The sequence below is a fragment of the Nansenia antarctica genome, assembly GCF_963989245.1.
Source record: "Nansenia antarctica genome assembly, chromosome: 16".
NCBI classification, from domain to species: domain Eukaryota; kingdom Metazoa; phylum Chordata; class Actinopteri; order Argentiniformes; family Microstomatidae; genus Nansenia; species Nansenia antarctica.
In genome coordinates this window covers 12,908,689-12,936,313 of record NC_137686.1, presented here as the reverse complement: position 1 = coordinate 12,936,313, position 27,625 = coordinate 12,908,689, and the positions used below count along the sequence as shown (strand labels likewise).

Genomic DNA, 27,625 nt, shown 5'->3' with positions numbered 1-27,625 from the left:
GTACCATGCCATATCGTGGCTTTTGCTGAAATGACGCCACTGGTCTCGTAGCCTATTGGAGTGTGTGTGTGAGTGAGGGAGAGTGAGAGGGAGAGCTTTTGTGAGCCCGCATGTAGGCTATGATGTGTCTCTTTCTGGTACCCCAATAATCTTTTTTGGCTCTCAGTCTCCGACTGCCCTAGCAGGATCCGGGTCTCATATCCTTCTCACCTTTTTCACCCCGACCTGTTTTCATGCCTGAGTACTGCTCCATGCACGGTGGGATATCTCTTTAGTACTGCTCCATGCACGGTGGGATATCTCTTTAGTACTGCTCCATGCACGGTGGGATATCTCTTTAGTACTGCTCCATGCACGGTGGGATATCTCAGCTGTCATGTCCATAATCAGCTTGGTACCAGTTGAACAAGTCTAGGTATCCTATACCCAGCGTTGCTGAAGCCTCATCAGGTCCACTATCTTGCAAGCTAGTCTGGCCCAGATATGCTGGCGCCGATGGCTATCAGGTCGACTTTAGACTCAGACTCATTTATACATGAAACACAACACATCTGACAGTTCTAGTAAGCTATTAAGCTATGTTATAACTTACAAACATACCTTAGATTCGATACACAACTACAGATGGTAACAGGCTGTGTTGTGGCCAGTTAACTCGTATATTAGCCAGTGTCACTATATTAGTTTTACATCTAATAAACGAATCTAACAGTCTAATTTACAGCCTACATAGTTATTGCTCTACTGCCTCTTTCTGTCATTGTCTTTTTAAACTATCTTTGCTTATATAGTGTTGTTTATCACTGTTTATTATTGTTGCATTTAAAATATATATATATTGTTGTTTGTATCTTTATGTCTTATGCACCAACCACACCAAGTCAATTTCCTGTATATGCGAATATACATGGCAATAAACAATTATTCTGATTCTGATAGATCAGCTGCTTTGACCCACATGTCCACTATGGCGGACATCAAGAACTTCCTCTACGCCTGGTGCGGCAAGAAGAAACTGACTCCCAACTATGACATCAGAGCAGCTGGGAACAAGAACAGGCAGAACTTTCTCTGTGAGGTGTGATTTTGTTGTTGTTGTTGTTCATTTACATTTGAACTATTTAGCAGATGCTTTTATCCAAAGTGACTTACGATTACAGATTAGTCTCCCTCGAGTAACCTAGGGCTAAGTGTCTTACTCAAGGACACGCTAGTGGTGGTGTTCCCAGGTGGAAGTTGAAGTCTTGACTCTTTCTGTTGTCTTTTGCAGTCTTTTCCAAACAACATTCCCATATTGAAGTGTGATGTATCGTTGATCTCCTCCTCCTCATCTTCATCTTCGTTCTCTTACTCTTCCTCCTGGTCTTAGGTTCGTATCGAGGGGTTCAACTACACTGGGATGGGGAACTCCACCAGTAAAAAAGACGCCCAGTCCAACGCTGCCAGGGACTTCGTCAACTACCTGGTCAGAGCTGGAGAGATGAACGCTGCGGAGGTCCCAGCCCTGGCGGTCAGTGTCCACTAGATATATGATGGGACAGTATCAGACCTGGGGAGGTTCCACCATCTTCATGTCATGGTCCTGTAGCCTGGCTGGACAGTCTGTGTGTTGAGTTTTTTAGCCATTTGACATTTAGACCAAGGCAGGGGAGGCTGGTGGTGGTAGAACACTAGGGGAGGCTGGTGGTGGTAGAACACTAGGGGAGGCTGGTGGAGGTTAGAACACTAGGGGAGGCTGGTGGAGGTTAGAACACTAGGGGAGGCTGGTGGTGGTTAGAACACTAGGGGAGGCTGGTGGTGGTTAGAACACTAGGGGAGGCTGGTGGTGGTTAGAACACTAGGGGAGGCTGGTGGTGGTTAGAACACTAGGGGAGGCTGGTGGTGGTTAGAACACTAGGGGAGGCTGGTGGTGGTTAGAACACTAGGGGAGGCTGGTGCTGGTTAGAACACTAGGGGAGGCTGGTGGAGGTTAGAACACTAGGGGAGGCTGGTGGAGGTTAGAACACTAGGGGAGGCTGGTGGTGGTTAGAACACTAGGGGAGGCTGGTGGAGGTAGAACACTAGGGGAGGCTGGTGGTGGTTAGAACACTAGGGGAGGCTGGTGGTGGTTAGAACACTAGGGGAGGCTGGTGGTGGTTAGAACACTAGGGGAGGCTGGTGGTGGTTAGAACACTAGGGGAGGCTGGTGGTGGTTAGAACACTAGGGGAGGCTGGTGGTGGTTAGAACACTAGGGGAGGCTGGTGGTGGTTAGAACACTAGGGGAGGCTGGTGGTGGTTAGAACACTAGGGGAGGCTGGTGGTGGTTAGAACACTAGGGGAGGCTGGTGGTGGTTAGAACACTAGGGGAGGCTGGTGGTGGTTAGAACACTAGGGGAGGCTGGTGGTGGTTAGAACACTATGGGAGGCTGGTGGTGGTTAGAACACTAGGGGAGGCTGGTGGTGGTTAGAACACTAGGGGAGGCTGGTGGAGGTAGAACACTAGGGGAGGCTGGGGGAGGTAGAACACTAGGGGAGGCTGGTGGTGGTTAGAACACTAGGGGAGGCTGGTGGTGGTTAGAACACTAGGGGAGGCTGGTGGTGGTTAGAACACTAGGGGAGGCTGGTGGTGGTTAGAACACTAGGGGAGGCTGGTGGTGGTAGAACACCAGGGGAGGCTGGTGGAGGTTAGAACACTAGGGGAGGCTGGTGGTGGTTAGAACACTAGGGGAGGCTGGTGGTGGTTAGAACACTAGGGGAGGCTGGTGGTGGTTAGAACACTAGGGGAGGCTGGTGGTGGTAGAACACCAGGGGAGGCTGGTGGTGGTAGAACACTAGGGGAGGCTGGTGGTGCTTAGAACACTAGGGGAGGCTGGTGGTGGTTAGAACACTAGGGGAGGCTGGTGGTGGTTAGAACACTAGGGGAGGCTGGTGGTGGTTAGAACACTAGGGGAGGTTGGTGGTGGTTAAAACACTTTTCAGTGTCTCCGCTTTCTATCGACAGGCGAGTGTCCCTGACTTCAGTGACCCCGGCAACGGGGGAGGAGCGGGGGGCTTCGGGGGCGGGGGCGGGAGCGGGGGCTTCGGAAGCCTTCCTGCCAGTGGGCCAATCCCCCCTCACCTGGTGGTCAAAGCTGAGCACGGTAAGATCACCTCACTGAGTAAGTCCGTCCAGTCTGGGCGCCGCGTCAGTGGCGTAGCTCACTAAGGCGCATGCCTTATCGTCGCAAGGTCCCAGGTTCGATTCCGGCCATCGACCTATCCTGCATGACATCCCTCCTCTCTCTCACCCATCCTTCCTGTCAGTCTCTACTGTCTTTATCCTCCTCTCTCTCACCCATCCTTCCTGTCAGTCTCTACTGTCTCTATCCTCCTCTCTCTCACCCATCCTTCCTGTCAGTCTCTACTGTCTCTATCCTCCTCTCTCTCACCCATCCTTCCTGTCAGTCTCTACTGTCTCTATCCTCCTCTCTCTCACCCATCCTTCCTGTCAGTCTCTACTGTCTCTATCCCAATAAAGCAGTAATGCCCTAAAAACATATTTGAAGAAAAAGTCGATACACACTATTGCGGGTTTTACACAGAGGGAGTTTTACACAGTTATCTTATTAACCCCGATCCCAATGTCTCACGGCTCCTCTTGTTGTTACCTTGGCAAGAGCAGACGCCTCTGGACCCATCCCAGGAGTCACCGGTCTGGGGTACGGAGGGGGAGGAGGAGGTGCTGGAGGAGGAGGAGGAGGAGGTGCTAATTTCTCAGGAGGAGGAGGAGGAGGGGGAGGGGCGCCGTGGGACCGCGGGGCAAACCTGAAGGAGTATTACGAGAAGAGAAACAAGCAGGAGGCTCAGGCGGTAGGACACACACACACACACACACACACACTCACATACACGTACACACACACAAACACACATACACACATACACGTACACACATATACACCCACACCCACAGACACACACACACACACACACACACACTCACACTCACACACACTCACACACACACACACACACACACACCCACACACACACACACACACCCGCTGTTTTAAAGATAACATAGATTATTGAAGGTGTTTATTATGAGTCTAGGATGACTCTCCGTAGTCATGATACACTGTCTTAGCATGTCTATATACAACATCTATAACATCTATATAAGTCTATAATATACAACATTACAATAATTGTATTTAACACTCATCAATGACATTATAATAATAATAATAATTTTATTTGTAATGCACTTTACATAAAGAAATCTCAACATGCTACAGATTAAAAACAAGAAGAAAGATACAATAGAACGATAAACATTTTCAATTAAAAAAGGCTAATAAAAGCCTTCATTATATGTTGAACTATTTTCAATGTCAGCTATTAAGCTCCCCGTGCTTACTGAAGAACTCAACCACTGAAATGTAACTACTCTCCCCTCCCACCCCCCCCCACCCCCCAAGACTCTGGAGTCAGAGGAGGTGGATCTGAACGCGGGTCTCCATGGCAACTGGACCCTGGAGAACGCCAAGGCCCGTCTGAACCAGTTCTTCCATAAGGAGAAGAACCAGACGGATTACAAATACAGCCAAGTGGGCCCGGAGCACAACAGGTCAGGGGGGGCGGGGGTGGGGGGCAGCGTGGGGGGGGGGCCACAACAAGTCAGAGGGGGAGGGGATAGGGGGCCGGGGGGGGTTGACCACAACAGGTCAGGGGGGGCGGGGGTGGGGGGGCGGGCCATCATCCCACAGATCAGAGTGTTTAGCGTGTCGATCCAATAGACTGTGCGTTAGATACACAGGGCTGTAGTGTGTTAGATACACAGGGCTGTAGTGTGTTAGATACACAGGGCTGTAGTGTGAGACGGGGGCCGTGTGTTTTCCTGCTGGACTGCTATGGAGACAGAGAGAGCCCTCCCGGGTGTGTGATGACACCTGAGAGATCTCAGAACCCAAACATGACGCTGGTCTCATCCCCCTGGACGGCCATGCTGCAGAAGTCAAGATCAGCTGTTATATCGTTTGTTTTAGTTATTTTTATATAACCAGGAGGTCCCTTGAGGTTAAAATCTCTTTTTCGAGGGAGACCTGGCCAAGAAAGCTCACCGGTACAGGTCCAAGTTTACAAAATTGGCGAATAAAACATAATATGTAACGTGTTAGCAAGTAGATGAGGTATCTGGTCTTAATCTAGGGTTAGGATTTGGCTGTAGGATGTGTAGGTAGGTAGGTAGGTAGGTAGGTAGGTAGGTAGGTAGGTAGGTAGATACCTCAAGGAGAAATTAAGGTGTTATAGCAGCTCAACAAAATAAACAATTGAATGATAGAATAAAATGTAAATAAACATCGGAACATTATACCCAGTAAGACAAGTATGATTTAACTGATCACCCCGATCGAGCCAGCAGGAGGAGGGGTTATGGGTCAGGGTCGTGGTTAAAAGTCACATTTGTAGAGAGAAAAACATAGGTACTTCTTACTTTGCAGCATGGCCATCCAGTGATGATGATGACGATGATGAATCCTTCACTATAAACAAACAGGACAAGTCAATGGGACAGAACAACAGTGACGCCAGGATTCACAACCCAGCTTTGTCAAGTACATGTGACATGGTTTAGGCGCACTAAAGCTGTTACATGGTGGCAACCACAGCGGAGGGATGGATGGATGGACGGAGCGATAGAGGGATGGAGTGATGGATGGTGGAAAGGGCACAGTATTGTGTGGTTGTGATTTCTGGTGTCACTGTGTGTTCCACCAAGACTGGGGGTCTGTGGGCCGTCTGTGGCTGAGGGGGAGGGGTGAGGTGGTTGTTGGTTCAAGTCTGGCAGAAAAACACACGGTCTTCTCCCCGGGGGTCGTCTGAGAGGACACTAGGCAGAGGTCTGTCGGTTCGTCGGTTTTCTTACACAGTTCTACTATTTCTACATAGAAAGGTTCCTGGCTGAGTGGCAGTGGGGGGTGATGGAGATTCTAACATTTGTGTTTCAGGAGTTTCATCGCTGAGATGCAGTTGTTTGTGAGACAGCTTGGTAGAAGTAAGTACCTGACGCCTGATGTTTCCATTTAGACAGTTCGGTACTAGACAGTACAAGTACTAGACAACGAAATGCAGTTTAGCATCTAACCAGAAGTGCAAATAGTGATATAAGAACATGATATAACTCCCCAGTAAGTGTCCGTTAAGATGGTCTTGGTTGTACATTAAGATGGTCTTGGTTGTACGTTAAGATGGTCTTGGTTGTACATTAAGATGGTCTTGGTTGTACGTTAAGATGGTCTTGGTTGTACATTAAGATGGTCTTGGTTGTACATTAAGATGGTCTTGGTTGTACGTTAAGATGGTCTTGGTTGTACATTAAGATGGTCTTGGTTGTACGTTAAGATGGTCTTGGTTGTACATTAAGATGGTCTTGGTTGTACATTAAGATGGTCTTGGTTGTACATTAAGATGGTCTTGGTTGTACATTAAGATGGTCTTGGTTGTACGTTAAGATGGTCTTGGTTGTACATTAAGATGGTCTTGGTTGTACATTAAGATGGTCTTGGTTGTACATTAAGATGGTCTTGGTTGTACGTTAAGATGGTCTTGGTTGTACATTAAGATGGTCTTGGTTGTACATTAAGATGGTCTTCTTGGTTGTACATTAAGATGGTCTTGGTTGTACGTTAAGATGGTCTTGGTTGTACATTAAGATGGTCTTGGTTGTACATTAAGATGGTCTTGGTTGTACGTTATGATGGTCTTGGTTGTACGTTATGATGGTCTTGGTTGTACGTTAAGATGCTCTTGGTTGTTTCTCGTAGAGATCATCGCCAGGGAGCACGGCTCCAACAAGAAGCTGGCGGCCCAGTCCTGCGCCCTCTCCATCGTCCGCCAGCTCTACCACCTCAGCGTCATCGAGCCCTATAAGAAGAAGAAGGTACTTACATGTAACGATGAATTGAGAATCAAGGACCCCAATTGAAATAAGCCAGTGGCTTTCTTGGGTTTTTATCCTGTTAGTTGACCTTGTATGTAATATGTACTTTCATGTACCTACTTCTGCAAATCTTCTAATAAAGTTTTCAATCAATCAATCAAGGAGGGAGAGATCGTACGCTTGGTTTAGAAGAACTCGATCTAGACTTATATCTCTTTTTTATTGATTAATACCAGTACCGGTAGTTACCATCTCACTTCCTTGTCTGTCTCGGTGAGATTCTAGGATCTGACTTTAAACTGGAAAAGAAATAGTCGCTGCTCTTCTAACTTCATGGTCTGGTTTCATGGATGCCGATTGAGGCCTAATCCTAGACTAAAAAACATCCTCAATGGAGATGTTTCCATTAAGTGTGATTTAGTCCTGGACTTAAGACCTGCAGATGTCTTGTCTGGGAAACCGGCCCCATGATCTTTTTTAGTAAGCCGGTCATGTTCTCGATTGATTATTCTCCATCTTTACCGTGACTACTTGTGTACTCTGCACATATACAAATGTAATATGTGAGGTGTGTGTAGGTCTATGTTGCTTTCACAACCAACTATGGTTACCCCCCATGCAGTGCACGTGTCGTGTGACTGTGTGGATGTCCCTGAGTTCCTAGTGATGACGTCATGGTGTGTCTGTCCCCCAGCTGGAGGTGTATGAGGTGACCGTGGCAGACGACCTGCAGAACCAGCTGCAGAGCATGGTCCAGGACCTGGGGGTTCAGATCCCTCCACCTGTAAGTGGGCTCGAATTGACGTGTCTCTGGTCAATAAAGTCTCCCTTGGCACTCTAGAATGTTGACAGTTTGGGTGACTTTATTCCCCCTCGACGCTGAAGGAGTTAAACACAATAACATGGGCCCAGTTGTTCAGAACCTTTAATCGGGAATCAGAATGATCCCGAATCTTTTTGCGCTATCCAGCTGGCAGATTTTCCCCCTCAAAATCAGCCAACGTTCAAACGTTCTGAACAACTGGACCCTGCGGTTTGTATTCCAGCTGCTCCCTCCTCAGTCTGACATGTCCCCCCCACAGCCCTGCGACCCCAGCGACCCCCCAGTGTCCCTGGTCCAGGGGAAGATGGCGGTGTTCGAGCCCAGCCAGAGGCAGAGCATGGCGGGGGTGGTCCCCTGGTCCCCCCCCCAGGTCAACTGGAACCCCTGGACCAGCAGCAACATCGACGAGGGGCCGCTCGCCTTCGTGAGTCGCAACTCTTTACGTTTTGTTTTATCGTAGAGATAGAATTCATAGAACGGTTCGTCCGTGTGTTCTATTTCTATGTTTTTCTAGACCTAGATGTTGATTTGTTTTTCACAACGTTCCATCTGAACTGTTTTTTCTGGACGGTTTGTCTTTTCTTTTTCAAACGTCGACCACTTTTTAAATGATTCGCCTTGAAGTCAAACCTGTTCATCCTTTAATACCAGACCCTTCCAGAGCCTCTGCCCATCTCAAGCTCTCCTTCCCTCTCTCCCTCAGTGCACCCCGGAGCAGATCAGCTCAGACCTTCAGAGTGAGCTCTGCTACCAGCTGGACCAGGATGTCAGCCTGCAGAAGGTAGGTGACGTCCTTGTTTGTTTGTTTGTTTGTTTGTTTGTTTGTTTGTTTGGTCCTCTGTGGCTCAGTTGGTAGAGCATGGTGCTAACAACGCATTGGTTGTGGGTAATAATAATAATATATACTTTATTGACCTTGTGTCTCCAGATCGTGGCGGATCGCGAGCAGCTGCCTGTGAAGAAGTTCGAGGAGCAGATCATGGCGGCCGTCCAGACCAGCCCCGTGGTCATCATCCGAGGCGCCACAGGCTGCGGCAAAACTACCCAGGTGCCCCAGTTCATCCTGGACCAGTTCATCAAGAGCGGGAGGGCGTCCGACTGCAACATCGTCGTAACCCAGGTAACGCTCAACCAGGAAGTACAGCCCACGCTCCTGATCGGTTTGCTTTGGATGAGGAGACTGTTGTTGTTGTTGGTTTGGGATTGTTTTCCAGTCCTCTTTCAATTATGCATTATTTTTATTTCTCTGTTTCAGTAGAAGTTGTCATGAAAGTCCCAAGCCATTAAAAGTGTATGACTGTATGAATAGCATATGAATAGTGTATATCAATAGTATTATTATGTATTTACAATATGTTTTTAGGGCATTTCTGCTCTATTGGGATAGAGACAGTACAGATTGACAGGAAGGATGGGTGAGGGAGAGAGAGAGAGGATGACATGCAGGATATGTCGATGGCCGCAATCGAACCAGGGACCTGCTGCGATTATGTGTGGCATGCGCCTTCGTGAGCTACGCCATTCCAGCCATCCTACATGTCACCCCACCCCCCTCTCTCTCACTCATCCTTCCTGTCAATATCTACTATCTCCCAATAAAGCAGAAATGCCCTAAAAACTTAAATACACATTTGAATAGAAAATATTAAAACATGTTTGTCCCTCCCCAGCCCCGGCGTATCAGTGCGGTGTCGGTGGCGGAGCGCGTGTCCTACGAGCGGGGGGAGGAGGTGGGGAGGAGGTGGGGAAGAGCTGCGGCTACAGCGTCCGCTTCGAGTCCATCCTGCCACGCCCGCACGCCAGCATCCTCTTCTGCACTGTCGGTAGGTCTCTCTCTCCTAGGGGTCTTGTAGCCGCCAATTCCACGTTGGGAATGAAAACAGTAATGGTCTGGGTTGGATAATCACGCACGCCACGCTTTCCGTGTATGTTGTATAAAAATGTTAAATAATTATTGTCCGAAAAGTAATCCAATGTATTCAAAACGAAACGAAAAGTCATAAAGCCAACGGTAAAGTATGTGATTACAGAAAAGAGTGATCGTGGTCAAAATAATGTTGTTGCCAGTCTAACCTATTTCCATCCACCCAGGTGCTGCTAATTGACTCAATAAATACACCTGGGCCCATCCTATCATCTCGCCATGTGACACTCAATTACGACTAAAACATGAATAATTCTATAACCAAAAACATAACGCTATTCTTTACATAAATAACCAAAAACATAAAATAAACATTAATCATGAAATATAAATATAACTCAAAACATTAAACACAAATCATCCAAAATAAAAGCCTAAAGTAAAATTGGCCATAACAGGTCTGGATATCCATCTCTCTATCTCTCTATCCATCTCCCCCCCCCCCCTGTGTTGAGATGTGAACTGAACTGCTGTTGTTCTGTGTTTAGGTGTTACTGAACTGCTGTTGTTCTGTGTTCAGGTGTGTTACTGCGGAAGCTGGAGGCAGGCATTCGAGGGATCAGTCACGTGATCGTCGACGAGATCCACGAGAGAGACATCAACGTGAGTTCATTACATTCTAGATGATCCCCTTCGGACCTCTTGTTGTTGAATTCTGAATTCATGAGTCTGAATTCTGAATTCTTTGTGTGTTCTGTCAGAATGACTAAGGTTTTCCCTGGACAAAACTAAAGAATTATATATAATATAATGTATTATTATTATTATTATTATTATTATTATTATTATATATATTTATTTATTTTCCCCCTTTCTTTACTTTTGTCCAGGGAAAACCTTGGTCATTCTGACGGAACCCACACAGATTTTTTTTTTAGATAACTGTATATACTGTATATACTGTTTGTTGCCCCTACAAAGTAATCTGTTTAATAAAGTTTGAGTGATTCTAAAACCTTCTTCCTGTGCCCGCCCAGACGGACTTCCTGATGGTGGTGCTGCGTGATGTCATCCAGGCGTACCCTCAGGTCCGCATCATCCTCATGTCGGCCACCATCGACACCACCATGTTCAGAGAGTACTACTTCAACTGCCCCGTCATAGAGGTGCACGGACGCACCTTCCCTGTGCAGGGTACGGAGGCTCAGACACACGCTCACACACGCTCACACGCTCACATGCACACACACACACACACTCACTCACACACACACACACACACACACACACACACACACACACACACACACACTCACACACTCACACACAGACCAACAACCTCACACACACACACACACACACACACACACATCCCCCATTTAATGTATCTCTCCTGTTCCTCAGCGTATGTAGAACTATCAGGCTTGTAGTAATATTTCATAAATATGTTAAATCCTTCTTTTCCCAGAGTACTTTCTGGAAGACTGCATCCAGATGACCCAGTTCGTCCCTCCTCCAATGGACAAGAAGAGGAAGGACAAGGATGACGACGGAGGCGATGAAGAGGTACGGCATGTGTCTTTTTATTATTTCACGGCTTCATTTAAAACTATAATAAAAAATATAATGTGTTCATTCATCTTTTCCTATGAGTTGATTTGTCTACAGATTAATGGAATGTTTAGGTTGACACGTCTCTAGAAAAGAAAACCAAAGTGTTGCTTAAACAATGAGTAACAGGGTTCTTTTCAAGTTAACAAATTGTCGACGGCCTCCAAATCAGTGGTGCACATGACCTTTCCCATTCCCATAGATGAAGACGACAGAATGCTAATCGCTCGAACCGAGCTTGCTTAGTACAACACTCTTGTTTAGTTAGCTGCATGCCACTCACTCTAACTTTAACTTCCACTCCTTGTGGTTTATAAATCTGGCACACTAGGGGTGGTGTTTCAGGCGGTATTTGAACTGACAACCTTCCGATCACCAGTCCAACTCCCTATCCACTAGACCACCACTACCCCCACATTTATTTGCGTAAAGGCGTCTGCTAAATGTCAAAGATGTAAATGTGAATGTACTCCTCCACGCCCTCTCTGGTCCCCCCTCCCAGACCAACTGTAACCTGCTGTGCAAAGGGGACTACGGGCCGGCGACACAACGCTCCATGGCCCTGATGAGTGAGAAGGAGACCCCGTTTGAGCTGGTGGAGGCCCTGCTGAAGTACATCGAGACCCTGCAGGTGACCGGGGCCGTGCTCATCTTCCTCCCCGGGTGGAACCTCATCTTCTCCATGCAGAAACACCTGGAGATGAACCCCCACTTTGGTCCGAAGGGTTTACTACGTCTCTCTATCGCTCACTTGCTCTCTCTGTCTCTGTCTCTCTTTCTCTCTCTCTGTCTCTCTTTCTCTCTGTCTCTCTCTCTCTCTCTCTCTCTGTCTCTCTCTCTTTCTCCCTGTCTCTCTTTCTCTCTATCTCTCTCTCTCTGTCTGTTTCTTTTTCATTATTTAAATAATGCTACTTTTTTCTATTAATATTCAGATTCTATGCTTTTAGTCTCTTCAACGAAATGATTTATATGAGATATTATGCGATTGATACAAGCAGATCATTATATTTTACATCAGATTCCTATTCAAATCTTTATTAGTCATAGAAAAACCTAGATAGATAGATAGATAGGTACTTCATTGATCCCGAGGGGAAATTAAGGCACAACAACAACAACAACAACAAAAATAAAGAGACGATAGAATAATAAAACAGACATTCATGTCCTCTTCCTGCCCCCCCACAGGGAGCCAGCGGTACCGGATCCTGCCCCTCCACTCCCAGATCCCCAGAGAGGAGCAGAGGAGGGTGTTTGAGCCCGTCCCTGAGAACATCACCAAGGTGCGCCACACACAGGGACACCACACACAGGGACACAGGGACACAGGGACACAGGGACACGGGGGATTAGCTCAAACGCTTATGCTTAGCATGCGAGAGGTAGCGGGATCGATCGATATGATTATACACACATAGAACCTCTGAAACCTCAGACTGTCACTGCTGGTGGAGGTGGAGCTCGGAGGATGGGCTAACACACGGAATGGAATGAGGAATGGTGTCAACATCTATCCTGTCATGACTGGTGTCAACAGACTCTATCTGATGTGTCCTGTCAAAGGTCAACAGGCTCTATCTGATGTGTCCTGTCGTGTCTTTCCAGGTGATTCTGTCCACCAACATCGCAGAGACCAGCATCACCATCAATGACGTCGTCTATGTGATCGACTCTTGCAAGTAAGTCCCATAAGACGAATAATATTGTTGCTGCTACAGCATTCATCATTACTGTTGTACTCTGTGGCGGTCAGGGGGGCTGGTGGTGATAGAACATCGGAGGAGGGGGGGATCGTTGTAACGCATCTCTTACAGGAAGGAAATGGGCCTTCCTTGAGTGCTAGATTCGCCAACATGTAGAGAGACTTCAATTCTCAGTATTAAATGATATACAACTACAACAGTTGCCTTATTAGTCTTTGTGCTGCGATGTCAAGAAACCGAAGCCTAAGAATGTTACCGTATTTTCTGCACTATAAGGCGCACCGGATTATAAGGCGCACCTTCAATGAATGGCCTATTTTAGAACTGTTTTCATATACAGGGCGCACCGGATTATAAGGCGCATAGAATAGAATATAGAATACTGCAGTCAAACGTTTGACTGGGGTTGCGTTACGCCCAAGCTCCACCAACTGCGTTGTGTCACCTCTCCATCGGTGTTGTGTCAACTTCCCGTTGTCCATGCTCCACCTGAGCGTTGTCACCGTCAACGTTCTACCTGCTCCACTGTAAAAAATATATATTTTTCCACCTCAAGTATCAGCCGTTCGTCATCCATTTTTGCAACAAGCGTCAAGGACCTGCGGTGATTCACAGCTGACTCGCGTGAATAGCAATTCGCAATAGCTGCGACCACGAGATATAGAGTAGTTGGCTACAAGCATTTTCAGTCTGCTATTATCTCTATTAGTGGATTAACCGCTGTGGTGATTTAACAGCTGATAAAAATACATCAAGTAGACTACAAACAGAGCAAAACAATAAAACAACACCAGAAAACAACCAATAGGCTATACAATTATAACCAACAACCAATATGTGACAGCTCCTGGTGAAATGTGCAACGTAATTTTTCAGTTTTACACATGCTTAAACTACAGATTGTAAGCTTTCAAATGATGTGTCATACATTCAAATCAGAGAAAGATTGAACACGACAGGCGTATTTGAATGTTGGTTCACCTCAAACACTGAATGGGAGAAAAGTGACTCTGAACGCAGCCACAGCTACGAACGCTGCTAACAAAACACATCGCTACGAAGGTCTAAACTGTATTTTAATAACATGACAACATGCTGGGAGAACATCGACATGCTAAAAACACATAACTACACATAACTAGATGAACACACAGTTCTTGCTTTTGAACACGAGCTAAAACGAAAGTATGTTTACAAGTCAACCCTCCCTTACCGGTAGCCTCCGGCAAACGAGAATAATGAATCCAATACACAAATTATAAGTGTTTAGTGATCGTTAAACTGTTGTTTATTATATCGAGTGGGTACTTTAAAACTTCAAGTTGAAAGCACCAAGATTCATGATAAAGTGACCAGAGTGGGTACTTTAAAACTTCAAGTTGAAAGCACCAAGATTCATGTAAGGACCGCCTCGAAATTCATCGATGTTCATGTCCCGTGCTAGCGCTGTTGCCTTCATTCGAATAGTGACTGTAGAGACGCTTCTACTTGCTGCTCTCTGTTCAACAACCCACTGTTCGAGTTTGTCCTCTAACTGTGGCCATCTCGCTTTGTTCCCTCGGAAACTCTGTTTAGTCTTCTTTACTTGGGGTCTTGTGGTGTGGGACTGTGAGTAAGCACATCAGTACCGGTGTTTACTGATTACCGTAATGCTGCAAGCGGTGCGGCTTTGTAGTTTACCAGTCGTACTGAAACATTTTGACAGAGCATCTTGAGCGCCGTGTACAACCAGTATGGATCAACCAATTAACCAATTGATCCATATATAAGGCGCTCCGGATTATAAGGCGCACTGTCGTTTTTTTTGAAAATTAAAGGCTTTTAAGTGCGCCTTATAGTGCGGAAAATACGGTACTCTCATACACTTGGATGTGACGTAACAATAAAAATGGAACTTGAAACTTGTTTCCTCTCCAGGCAGAAGGTGAAGCCGTTTACTGACAGGAAGTTAACCATGGTCTCTTTCCTGTTTTTCCCAGGCAGAAGGTGAAGCTGTTCACGTCTCACAACAACATGACCAACTACGCCACCGTGTGGGCGTCCAAGACCAACCTGGAGCAGAGGAAGGGCCGGGCCGGCCGGGTACGCGCCGGGTTCTGCTTCCACCTCTGCAGCCGAGCGCGCTTCGACAAGTACGGACCCCCGCCCCGCGACCAGAACGCTCTAGAACCCTGTTGAAGAGATGCACAATTTGATGTTCTCTCTCTCTCTCTCTCTCTCTCTGAAGAGATGCTACTTAATTCCCTCTCTCTTCCTTACGACCCTCAACCTCCTGTTGGAATGCTCTAGAACCTCCTTTTCTACAGTAGTTGTTAATGGTGTACCTCCCCCTCCTTCTTACCCGCCCCTGTCTTCTTGTCGTTCTAGACTGGAGACCCATATGACCCCGGAGATCTTCCGTACTCCTCTCCACGAGGTGGCGCTGAGCATCAAGCTGCTGAGACTAGGAGCCATCGGACAGTTCCTGTCCAAGGCCATCGAGCCCCCGCCGCTGGACGCCGTCATCGAGGCAGAGCACACGCTCAGAGGTGCGGCTCTCTCACCTTTGACCTGGGAGTAGAACGTCTTCTCTCTCAGTGTTCTCTAGAACAAGCCTCACTGTTGGGAAAACCATACCGAGAACGGAATGTATTCTCCTCTGAGGTTCGAGAAGAGCCTCGCTGTTGGAAACAACACCAAGGCTGCGTTCGTAAAATTTGCTCTGAGAGCGGCGGTAGCGCACACTGGGTTCAACGTCATAAAGGGACCCAAGTCATTTGAATGAATGAATGGTCTTTATTGTCATTGCTACAGTACAGGTACCAAACAACGAAATTTAGGAGGGGTGGCTCCCCTGGTGTTAGGAAAGAAAAAAAAACACTTTTTAAAAAATCACAAGAAGGGAAGGAGCTGGTTTACATAAATAAAGGCTATGTACACTATCCACTATACTATACTGTACAGATAGACGACTAGGGTTGTCATATTGCACAATAGTGTTATTGCACATTTATTTAAAGTGTCGCAGTTTGCAGGCTTGAAATGTACATATTTGTGCCTCAGCACTACACCTGATTTTTTCAGTCCAGCAGCTGCCATCAATCCGTGATTGGACAAGAGGCATTCCATGAGTGCTGATCAGATTTCCAGAGCGAATTTACGACCGCAGCCTAAGAATGGGATGTTTTCTCCTCTGAAGTTCTAGAAGAGATCCATTCTTGAATCATTACAAATGATTGAATCTAGGAAGTCCTCGTCTTGGAACTGATGGCATCTTGACATGTCTCCATGTAGAACTGGATGTTTCTATGTTCCCATGTAGAACCGGATGTTGATATGTTCCCATGTAGAACTGGATGTTGATATGTTCCCATGTAGAACCTGATGTTGACGTGTCTCCATGTAGAACCTGATGTTGACATGTCTCCATGTAGAACCTGATGTTGACATGTCTCCATGTAGAACCTGATGTTGACATGTCTCCATGTAGAACCTGATGTTGACATGTCTCCATGTAGAACCTGATGTTGACATGTCTCCATGTAGAACCTGATGTTGACATGTCTCCATGTAGAACCTGATGTTGACATGTCTCCATGTAGAACCTGATGTTGACATGTCTCCATGTAGAACCTGATGTTGACATGTCTCCATGTAGAACCTGATGTTGACATGTCTCCATGTAGAACCTGATGTTGACATGTCTCCATATAGAACTGGATGCTCTGGACACCAATGATGAGTTGACTCCTCTGGGCCGGATCCTGGCCAAGCTGCCCATCGAGCCTCGCCTGGGGAAGATGATGATCATGGGCTGCATCTTCAGGTAGGATCAGACATTCTACCTGGACTCAGTCAAATCCTTCCCCTTATTTCAGATGAATAGTTCAGTGAGAAATCAGTACCGTACAATTCACTAGGGGCCCCCAGTTTAATTCAGCATATAGTGCTGAGCAGAGCAAATATCATATATCATATATCTATGATATAATATTACCCTTATGACAGATTTGTTTCTCCATACGATTAGGTGTCAAAACAACACCCCACCATAGACAGGGCCTGTACTGCAAATTATGTTTAACATGTCCTGGTCTCCTCTCCCCCTGGTCTCTCCTGGTCTCTCCTGGCCTCCAGTGTGGGTGATGCCGTGTGCACGATCTCGGCGGCCACCTGTTTCCCGGAGCCCTTTGTCAGCGAGGGCCGGCGGCTCGGCTTCGCCCACAGGAACTACGCGGGGACGCGCTTCTCCGACCACGTGGCCCTGCTGTCCGTCTTCCAGGCCTGGGACGAAGTCAGGTGGGTCTAGAGCCTTCAGAGCAGGGCACCTAACAGCCCCGTGCTTGTGTTCGGGCCCTCAAAACTCACACTCATAACTCACACTCATAACTCACACTCAAGGAATGACAAATGAACAGTGGAGGTGGAAATCAGAAGACAGGGCTCGCTGTGATGCATGGAACGGAATGGAATGAGGAAGTTCTCGTTCCCTTCCATGCAGGAAGTCCTCAGTCCTCATTCCCTTCCATGCATTACAGTGAGCCCTGCCCTCCACCATCCTGCCCTGTAGTGGAGGTGTGTGGCAGTGGCAGTGGCAGGGAGCCTTGTTAAGTGGTGCTGTGGTTGCAGGATGGGCGGAGAGGACGCGGAGGCCCGGTTCTGTGACCATAAGAGGCTCAACATGTCCACCCTGAGGATGACCTGGGAGGCCAAGGTCCAGCTGAAGGACATCCTCATCAACTCTGGCTTCCCCGAAGGTACGGTATACATGAACAACCACAACGGCATCGGGATAATCCTTCAAATGATCCCTCAAAACCCGTCTTTTTAAACATTGTTATTGTTGTTTTTACTGACTATGTTTTTGTGTTCATTTGTATTTATATATCTATTCCTGTTCTCTCCATAGAATGTAGTGTATTACAGGGATGAGAAAAGTGTTATACAGAATAAATTCACTATTATTATTATTAATATTATTATTATTATTATTATTATTATTATTATTATTATTAATAATAATAATAATAATAATAATAATAATATAATAAATCTACTATAATAATAAATCTACTACACTGTTGTCATTGTAAAACTGGAAAAATAGAGAACTAAAACAAAGACAGCTAAAACAAAGTTGTTTTGTTTTAGTTGTACAGTTAAATTCATTCATAGCACAGCAGTCTGTCTCACGTTTATACTGTTCCACTTCCTGTTGTTATGTGTGGTTTGACGTGGCGGCTGCAGAGTGTCTGATGACTCAGATGTTCAACAACGTCGGCCCCGACAACAACCTGGACGTGGTCATCTCCCTGCTGACCTTCGGCTCCTACCCCAACGTGTGTTACCACAAGGAGAAGAGGAAGATCCTCACCACCGAGGGCCGCAACGCCCTCATACACAAGTCCTCCGTCAACTGTCCCTTCAGCAGCCAGGACATGACCTACCCATCGCCCTTCTTTGTCTTTTCGGAAAAGGTGTTTATTTATATTTGTTTCATCCTTTTTCTCTCCGCACATTTTGGACCTTTATGTTCTCTCTTAGAGCTTTCAACTATGACGTTGACTACATTTCTCATGTTTAACATCCAGTGTGTCATGGAGACACATGTTGTGTTGTCGTTGAAATATACACAGTAATTGGCGCCCTGAGCTGCATCAACGTGTCATCACTGGTCTAATTTCTTGGGTCTAATTTTTGTCCAATCAGATGATCCGTACTCGAGCGATCTCAGCCAAGGGGATGACGCTGGTCAACCCTCTGCAGCTCATCCTGTTCGCCTCCAAGAAGATCACCTCCACCGGAGACGTCACCGAGCTGGATGACTGGTCAGTGGCTTTTTAACTGGTGCAATCCTGGAATGGATCGTTTTTTACCCTGCCAATATTTTACATACATTAGATTAGATTAGATTCAACTTTATTGTCATTGCAGAGTACAAGTACCAGACAACAAAAGGCAGTTTAGCATCTAACCAGAAGTGCAAATTGTGACAGTGCAAAACTTGATATTGTAGACAAAATAGGATATGTATAGTTATGGGGGGGGGGGTTGTTCATCAGAGTGTGTGTGTGTGTAGGGGGGGGCGGCTTTTCTGATCAAACCTGAATATCCTCACGGTCAAGCATGGACAGTCTTAGACCATTTATGATAACAACATTTTTACAATTATATTTATCTCTTACTAATATTTATGTCTGTCAGGATGTTTATTTGATGGTATTCCCTGTCATGCCATGTACTTGTAACAGGTCTTACAGGACTCTTCTGTAAAACAGACTCAGGTCTCAGTCAGATCTTCCTGTACAGATAAAGGATCAATCAAATCCAATAATAAGCTTCCTCCTCCCAGGATCAAGCTGCAGGTTCCCCACGGGGTGTCTGGGGGCATCGCGGCGCTGCGGGCCGGCATGGAGGCCCTGGTGGTGGAGGTCAGCAAAGACCCTGAGTACATCAGGCAGCTGGACCCCACCAACGAGCGCCTGCTCAACCTCATACGGCAGATCTCCAAGCCCTCGGCCGCAGGGCTGAACCTCATGGCCAACAACGCACGGTACGACCAGATGACCACCACACGTGGTCGGAGTAGAGTTCCTTCTCAGCTCTCTGGGAATCGGCAATTATGATAGGCCCTGTGTCGAAACAACCCAGTGTAGATCTGTAGGCATTAAGATCGGTAGGTAGGTTGCTGGAGAAATACAGTGGTAAAAAAAACAAAAGACTACCCCCCCCCAAACCAACCCCATGCACACTACAATAATACATATATTCTGACTACTTGCATTGTATTGTATTTTGCCCTGATGAATCCACTGTAGTACGACTGGTACTACTATCACTTTATTACTTTATTAGTACTTACTATATCACTTATTATTACTGTACTTTATTATTGTGATCTGCTGCAATATAATGTTGAGGAAGCAAAGCCAAAGAATGTTACTCTTGTGTACTTGTACACTGGGATGTAACAAAAGCGATTGTGATTCTGATCTGAGGTATCGGTGAGGAGCATACGGTTGTTTCTGAGGCAGGGCTATAGTCTGATAAACCCCCGCAGGCCAGCCAGACATAGTGTATGAAATGGCAATAATGGATTAGCAGCGTCTTCTGTGTAGATGATCAACATTGGCTCTAAAACCAGCCTAGAACAGGGGGGCGGGAATGTCTTGTCTGGAGTTAAGTGATGTCATGTTCAGTAGTGTAGTATGTGTCTGTTATGAGTACAGGAAATAACCGATTTCTCTCTGTCTCTCTCCTTTACTCTATGTCTCTGTATTTCTCTGTCTGTCCTTCTCTATCTGTCTCCCTCCCTCCCTCCAGGTTTGGAGATGGCCCACGGCCTCCTAAGATGGCGAGGTTTGACGGCGGCGGTGGTGGTGGTGCGGGGTACAGAGGTCGGGGAGGAGGTTACCAGGGTGGAGGAGGCGGGTACAGGGGAGGTGGAGGATACAGGGATGGAAGTGGTTACGGTGGGGGAGGAGGATACAGAGGAGGAGGAGGTTATGGTGGAGGAGGAGGATACGGTGGAGGTGGTGGTTACGGTGGAGGTGGAGGTGGTGGTGGTTACAGAGGAGGCAACTGGGGCGGGTGGTGAGGGTGAGGAGTGGGTGTTAGTCGAAGTAGGTCTCATGTCCTGTTTGTAAGGCGTCACATTAACTGATTCTTCTGTGTTGGTTATTAGGGCATTTCAGTCATGTAGGGAAGTTTTATTTACTTCCTATTCAAAATGTTCATAACTTTATTGTCCCGTAGATGAGGACATTTATACTGGACAGTTATACTTTCATGTCATCTTGTGGGCCTGGCCAGAGTGGGGTACTAACTCAAAGACCAGGTCTGCTGCCATTAGAAGATTCTGTTGATTAAAACTTGTTTTTTCCAACCACTACCTGTTGTCTGTTAATGATGTTTGGTGTGCACAAGAAAAGAGTCATGAGGAATTTTAACAGTATTATTTTAATGTAAATATTTTCAATTATTACAATGCTTGTTATGGAGCCAGTGCAAAAAACGTGACAATATTAAGCGAACTGTAAAGTGAACTGTACATAGGGTGCAACAAACACAGTTAGCACAGCAGTTCTCGAGTCAAGTACCGCTGTAGGCCGACATCTCCCAAGGTGTTGGCGTCCAGCTTGTTGGCGTGGACCTCCACTGATTTATTCCTCGCTGAGCGGACCAGGGATGGTTCCATCCTGGATGTCGTAGTAGCTGGAACAGAGCATGAAGTGTCCTGCCCTGAAGTGGTCTTTATTCTTTGATTCAGCACGAACATCAATGAACGAATTATACACTAAATATGAACTAATATATACAGACGATGTTGTGTATTAATCAGAATACCGCCAATGGTGTCAATGTCACTTTAACATTATATTTTGTGAAGATAATAATAATTTTACCACAAAGTGAAATACCAAACTGAGAAATAATCACAACCAATTGTCAATGATGATTATGTAATCAAGGTATGTCAAAGAAACACAGACAGAGTCATATTTCCAATTGCATGCATAGTAAACATGGTTATTACTCACAGCTGAAGGCGTTTCTCAATGAGCCCAGCGTACTCCTCACACTCGTCCCAGTCTCAAATCGTAGAAAAACCTGCAGCAGAGAGATTCATACAGGCTGTACTCTAACCTGCAAGAATTCTGTGCACAAGATCTCAGGTGTCAAAAGCTGACCTACACTGCATTACATTTACATTGTTGGCATGTAGCAGACACCTTTGTCCAAAGCGACAAATACATGGGAGAATTTGGGGAGATTGAACACCAGACTGGAGGCAGCATTCTGGATGAGCTGCAGAGGACCTAGACACAGATTAAGCCTAAACTAAAGCCGTAAGCCTAAATCTAGACTAAAATGCAACCTCCAATTTAGGTTTTCTATTTAGATTTGTATGTAGTCAAAGACCAGGCTTATCTGTTTCTGGCTAACCTTGGGGTTTCAATGTTCAGATATCCTCAATAGTAATAATAATACAAAGTAAAAAAAAAAAAGTTTTATTGCCATGCAATCAAGTTGTCAGTCAATTGTTGGAATTTGTTATTTTATGCGGCCATAGATGGCGACCCTGGCGACCCTTGCTCAAGGACACCTTGACACATAACCAGCCATGGTTTGAACCGCCGAACTGCCAACCTTAGACGCCGGCTCTACCTCCTGAGCCACTGCCGCCCCCTAGTATTTACCTTGCATGTCCCAGGCACTCTGCAATGCTATCCACAGCAGGGCCCAACCCTTGTACAGGATAGACATCCCAGATTGGCACAAAGTTATCTTGCTCCTTCAGGACCTCTTCAACCAGCTCTCTTGGCAGGTTGGTGATATTGGAGGAGAATGGTTCCGCCACAGAGACTGACACTCGAAGAGGGACCATTTTGTCTTCACATGGTGAACAGTTGACCTAGACATACACAATTATAATAATAATAATAATAATAATAATAATAATAATAACGCAAATTAGAGGAGATAATGAAATATTCTTAATATTTCAAACAACCATGTAGTGCAGCAGATTAAATCAATATTTCATAAGAATCGTTCACTTGGTGATACAAGCACCAAATTTGGCACAAATGATGTCCAGGATGTACTTTCTAAGAAAAGTACGGTTTCCAGCTGAAAATCCAAGATGGCTGCCACTTTTCAAGATGGCCGCCTCATCAGATGCAAAATAACGTTTTTTGGAGTAGAACTTGAATGAACAGAAATGGGTTAATGGTCCAAACATCAAAATGAATGTATCCTTACTGGAACTCAATTGTGTCAATTGGCGTCTTTGGAGCAAACTCATCCTCAGGTTTTCCATGAATTTCAGCTTGGAAAGTTTGTGGTCCACAAGACTCACAGGGAGTTCTCAGGCTTACCCATTGACCAAGCTCACGAGCAGGCCAATTGTTAAAGGTGATGGTGGTGCCATTGGCCTTACAGAGGATCCATCTGCATTGAGGCGGTGGATGGTGTCTGGACCAGAAGTTAGCCAGTTAGTCAACCAGTATGAGTTGGCATCTCAAGTCAAAGAAGCAAACAAAGATGTCAGGCATCATGAGCAGACCAATCAGTCTCAGAAGTCCTTCACTGACAAGGTCCAAAAGTTGTTTGATGTGATGAAGGATCTGGGCAATCCTTTCCAGGAAGAGTCCAAAGATCTGCTCACATTGGACACAAAAACCATCGCACATCCCAGTGCTGCTGAGCTTGTAAGAACTCACTTTGAGAAAGGTCAAGCTGCCTTCAGAGACTTTTTCAATGGTCTGGGGGATGAGGGTTCCTTCTATAAGCCCATTAAAAAGAACAAAGCCGACTTCTTTCGCCAAGAGGCAGCTGCAGCTTCCAGTGACATGAAGAAGCAGGTACTCAAAGATGACTGTCGTCTGTTCTCGCAGCTTTTTATATCGTGCCAATCACGAGAGTGTGACCTGCTTGAGTTCTTTAAGCATGAGAATCAACCTTTCCCTGCTGCACTGAGTGACATAGGGAAACTCCACTCTGGCCAGAAGTCTCAGCTTTCAAAAATTCTGGAAGCTACCATTTCTCCTCCTGACAAACAACCAGAATGTGATGCCATTATCATTGATGGTTCCTCTCTTGTGCATTCATTGTCTCCTACGACATCAAAGACCTTTGAGGAATATGCTGTCCAGGATGTAGTTCCAAAAATCCAGACCTACTCATCAAAGTATGAGCGAACAGATATCATTTTTGATGTCTACTGGACTTCAAGCCTGAAGGCTGAAACTAGGTCAAACAGAGGTATGGGAGGTCGACGAAGAGTGACAGACAAAAACAAACTGCCACCCAACTGGAAAAGCTTCCTGCGAGACAGCAACAACAAGACTGAGCTCTTCATGTTCCTAGCCGACAAGATAGTGACCCTGTGTCTCAACAATGTCATAGTTGTGACCAAAGGGGAGCAGGCTCTATCAAACAAGCCCATCAGCCTTGAAGGCTTAAGTCCATGTAACCATGAGGAAGCTGACTCCAGAATCTTCATACATACTCTTCATGCAGCCAAGCAACAGATGAAGTCTGTGTTGATCAAGGCATGCGACACAGATATTCTTGTTGTTGCAGTCAATGTTTTTGCGACTCTTCAGGATGCAGGCTTAGTAAGGCTTTGGGTAGAATTTGGCCAAGGTCAGTCCATTAAGTGGTTGCCTATCCATGACATGGTGCTTTCTCTTGGCCCAGAGAAATCCAGTGGCATGCTGTTCTTTCACACCTTCACTGGCTGTGATGTTGTGTCAGCTTTTCGTGGCAAAGGCAAAAAAACGGCATGGCAAGCATGGGAGGTTTGCCCTGAAGTGAGCCCTGTCTTCAAAAAGCTCAGTCAGTACCCACCTATCATAGAAGATGCAGACCTCAACATCCTTGAGAAGTTTGTCATCACCATGTATGACAAGCAGAGCACTACAGGCAAGGTTGATGAGGCAAGACTAGAATTATTTGCGCGGAAGCAAAGGTCTTATGATGCCATTCCACCGACAAGCGCATCCCTCGTTCAGCATGTGAAACGGCCTGCCTTCCAAGCTGCCTGCATATGGGGCCAGGCAACAGTGTGCAAAATGCAAATTGAAAGCCCTGCCAACTGGGGCTGGAAAAAAGATGGTGAGGTCTGGCAAGTGGTCTGGACAACCCTTCCACCGATTGTTCAGACGTGTGAGCAGTTGACGAAATGCGGCTGCAAGACTGAATGCAGAGGACGATGCAAATGTTATCGATTCGGCCTGAAGTGTACCCAGTTGTGTGCCTGTGAATGTGAGGACTAAAAGAAGAAACAGCCATGATTGCCAGCCATGTTTTGCTCAGAATTGTACAATGCAGCCTATGCTTGGACATGTTTTCTGTGTTTCCGCTAACTACAGTATAAATGAAAAAAATAATATAATAATAATAATAATAATAATAATACAAAATACAACAACAAAAAATTGGGGGGGAGACAAAGACAGCCTCTACGTGGCCTTCCCTACAAGTAGCTTACAGGTCCAATAGCCAAAAGTGAAACTAATGTCTTTAATGCATCTTTTAGGAAATTGCTCAATCATTCTGGTTATTTTGTGTCCTTTTTGAAATGATAAAATAAAATAAATTTGTAGCACTGCTTAAATGCAATATGCGTATTTTGCGTATCGGAAACAACACCAAGAGAGTGTTTTTAGTTTAATTCCCATTTTATCACCATAATATTCAATAATTTTGATATTCTAAATGCAGAATTGGATTTCTCACACTCAAAAACATATATTTCAATGTATAGGCCATCAAAATAGGATTATTCAGTCAAAAACGCTGTTTGAATCCATTTCGAATGGCGGCCATCTTGAAAAATGGTGGCCATTTTGTTTTATCAAGTGGAAACCGTACTTTTCTGAGAGAGTAGGTCCCAAAGCACTTGTGTGCCAAATTTGGTGCTTGTATCACCAAGCGAACGATTATTTCATTAATCTGCTGCACTATGAACTGCAACTGGAGGTTGACAGTTGAATGTGGCCTACTGTGTATTTTGTTTCAAACGCTAGAGGGAGCCCCTGTCAAAGAAAGTGTTGCTGACACTAAGCACAGTTAAGGTTGCAACGAACTTGCGAGCAGCAAATGTCATCTATCTCTGACTGTGTACACTAACAGCCACACACCCCGCTATTCAATTTGATTCAGTAAAAGTAAATACAACACTTGATACCTCGACGAGCACACCGATGAAAGGCAGGTCCCCGATATCGCAGTTGACCAGCAGGAGCTCGGGGGCAGCTTTCCACACCGCGGTCCAAGACTGTTGTCTGGCCAGTTTGTCAAAGATGTACACGGTGATCGCTGCATCCGCGTCTTCTGCCTAGACAGGGTATATACAGGAATCTGGAGGTTAATTTCAATACCTTTCTAAGACTTTTTAAAGACCTTGTCAATATTTTTCCAGACCTCCCCGCCACTAGGGGGAGCTGTAACCGTTTACATCAGTGACACCTTTAACTTAACAGTTGAGTTCCACTATCATACAACACAATCTCCGGTTCATCTTTGTTTTTTAATAAAACTACTACCGTACATTCACGAACTTTTACTCATAGTTTTTAGGACTCAAACTCTTTGGAGAGTCTAATTCAGAAAAATACCTACAAAATTCAAGACCTCATAACATCGTGATAAGACTTTTTAATACTTATTAAGGGTCTTGATTTTCCCCAAATTGATTTATCAACTTTTCAAGACACCGCGGATACCCTGCTAAAAGTCCATTCAGTGACAAATGAGATGTTTATCAAATATGTGTTTAAAAAAGTACTTCTATCCAAATAAAAAGTGAGCCATGCTAGCTAGCTAAGGTAGCTGACTCACCGAACGCTGCTTGGCGATCATCTGATCACAGAACAGGGCGACCCGCTCGTCGTACGTCTGCGCCTGGTGGGAGATAAAGATCTGGGGCAACATGTGAGCCTCCTCTTCACAACCATCATCATCATCATCATCATCATCCTCTTCTTCTTCTTCGCCATCGGGATTGGGAGTTAGAAGTTTGTTTCTGCTGAAAGTAATTTAGCTCCGGACGGTTTGAGGAATGATAACGATAGTTTCGTCGTCGTGTTCGTCGCCGGTCAGATCAGGACTGTTGGACGAGGCCTTCTGGAGGGTCGACGCCTCGCTGGAGTCGCCGCCACTCGGTGTCGTTTCTTCACGAACATCTTCATCCTCACCCGGAGGAGGAGGTGGCTCTGGGGAACAGGTCGCCATCGTCTGAATTGTGTTTGATAATTTATTTTCTATATAGTTTAGTGATAACTGTGTGCGATGTTGTAGCTACTCGCAAATACCCTGGAGTCTGGCGTAAACGGCAGTTGGTGAAGAATTCTAGAACTCCGGTTCTGTCTCGCGAGAGCTCCGGGAAGTGGAAGGCTTTTGAAAAATAATAATAATAATATTAAATATAATATGTGTTAATAATAATATGTTATTATATATATAATATTATTATTATATATTTTATTAACAAAAAATGTATTTTATTAACAACAAAAAAGCAAAGGGTGGCTACTTTGAGGAATCTAAAATATAAGACATATTTAGAGTTATTTCACACTTTTTTGTTAAGTACATCATTCCACATGTGTTCATTCATAGTTTTGATGCCTTCAGTGAGAATCTACAATGTAAATAGTCATGAAAATAAAGGAAACGCATTGAATGAGAAGGTGTGTCCAAACTTTTGGCCTGTACTGTATATGGCCCAAGCGGGAACAAAATCAACTCAAACTTGTTTTAATGATGAATGTATCGATGTGATATATACATTGTTACAACAATAGGTAAATCAGATATATTTTTTTACAGCAATGTGTAACCTCTTCAAGACTGTTTGACATCCTAAGCAATGTAGTTCAACTTCAACAATGCAGTAGCTCCGGTAATTAACTAGTTGGTGTCAGGGGTGTGTGTGAGTGTGTGTGTGTGTGTGTGTGTGTGTGTGTGTGTGTGTGTGTGTGTGTGTGTTAACCTCACAATCCCAGCTGAGTAAAGATGTTGTATTGCATGAATTTCTTCTCTGCTTGACCAAAACCTACAAATAAATTGTTGAAATGTTGAATCAATGAAAGAAGTCTCCGTCTGACAGACAGACAGACAGACAGTGAGACGTTGTCAGACTATGGTTCCACACACTAACTTAGGCAGCACATCCCAAACTGCTATTCTTGGTGGTTTCTCATACCAGACTGTTGCCCGGCAGGGTATATTT

The 27,625-nt window shown here is 45.4% G+C and overlaps 1 protein-coding gene and 1 pseudogene across 2 annotated transcripts in view; one reads left to right on the top strand and one right to left on the bottom strand.

The window, feature by feature from the left end:
- LOC308171963 (testicular spindle-associated protein SHCBP1L-like) overlaps positions 1-26,625 on the bottom strand; it is a gene marked incomplete at both ends in the record, with an annotated part of 34,575 nt that extends 7,950 nt beyond the window's left edge. The window contains 3 exons of the mRNA XM_080546875.1: positions 25,580-25,729; positions 26,233-26,381; positions 26,502-26,625. Of these exons, the coding sequence (XP_080403001.1) occupies positions 25,580-25,729; positions 26,233-26,381; positions 26,502-26,625 (423 nt within the window). The remainder of the gene's footprint in view (positions 1-25,579; positions 25,730-26,232; positions 26,382-26,501) is intronic.
- On the top strand, positions 968-20,479 carry LOC308171649 (ATP-dependent RNA helicase A protein-like; annotated as a pseudogene). The gene is made up of 27 exons: positions 968-1,078; positions 1,370-1,516; positions 2,982-3,120; positions 3,642-3,829; positions 4,441-4,589; positions 5,971-6,017; positions 6,787-6,902; positions 7,597-7,686; positions 7,985-8,149; positions 8,429-8,506; positions 8,654-8,845; positions 9,396-9,548; positions 10,170-10,252; positions 10,627-10,783; positions 11,058-11,155; positions 11,703-11,916; positions 12,389-12,483; positions 12,806-12,879; positions 14,883-15,035; positions 15,271-15,431; positions 16,597-16,708; positions 17,020-17,181; positions 17,512-17,639; positions 18,130-18,359; positions 18,595-18,710; positions 19,235-19,435; positions 20,206-20,479. The product of its transcript is annotated as an ATP-dependent RNA helicase A protein-like (transcript).
- Positions 26,626-27,625: the final 1,000 nt, after the last annotated feature.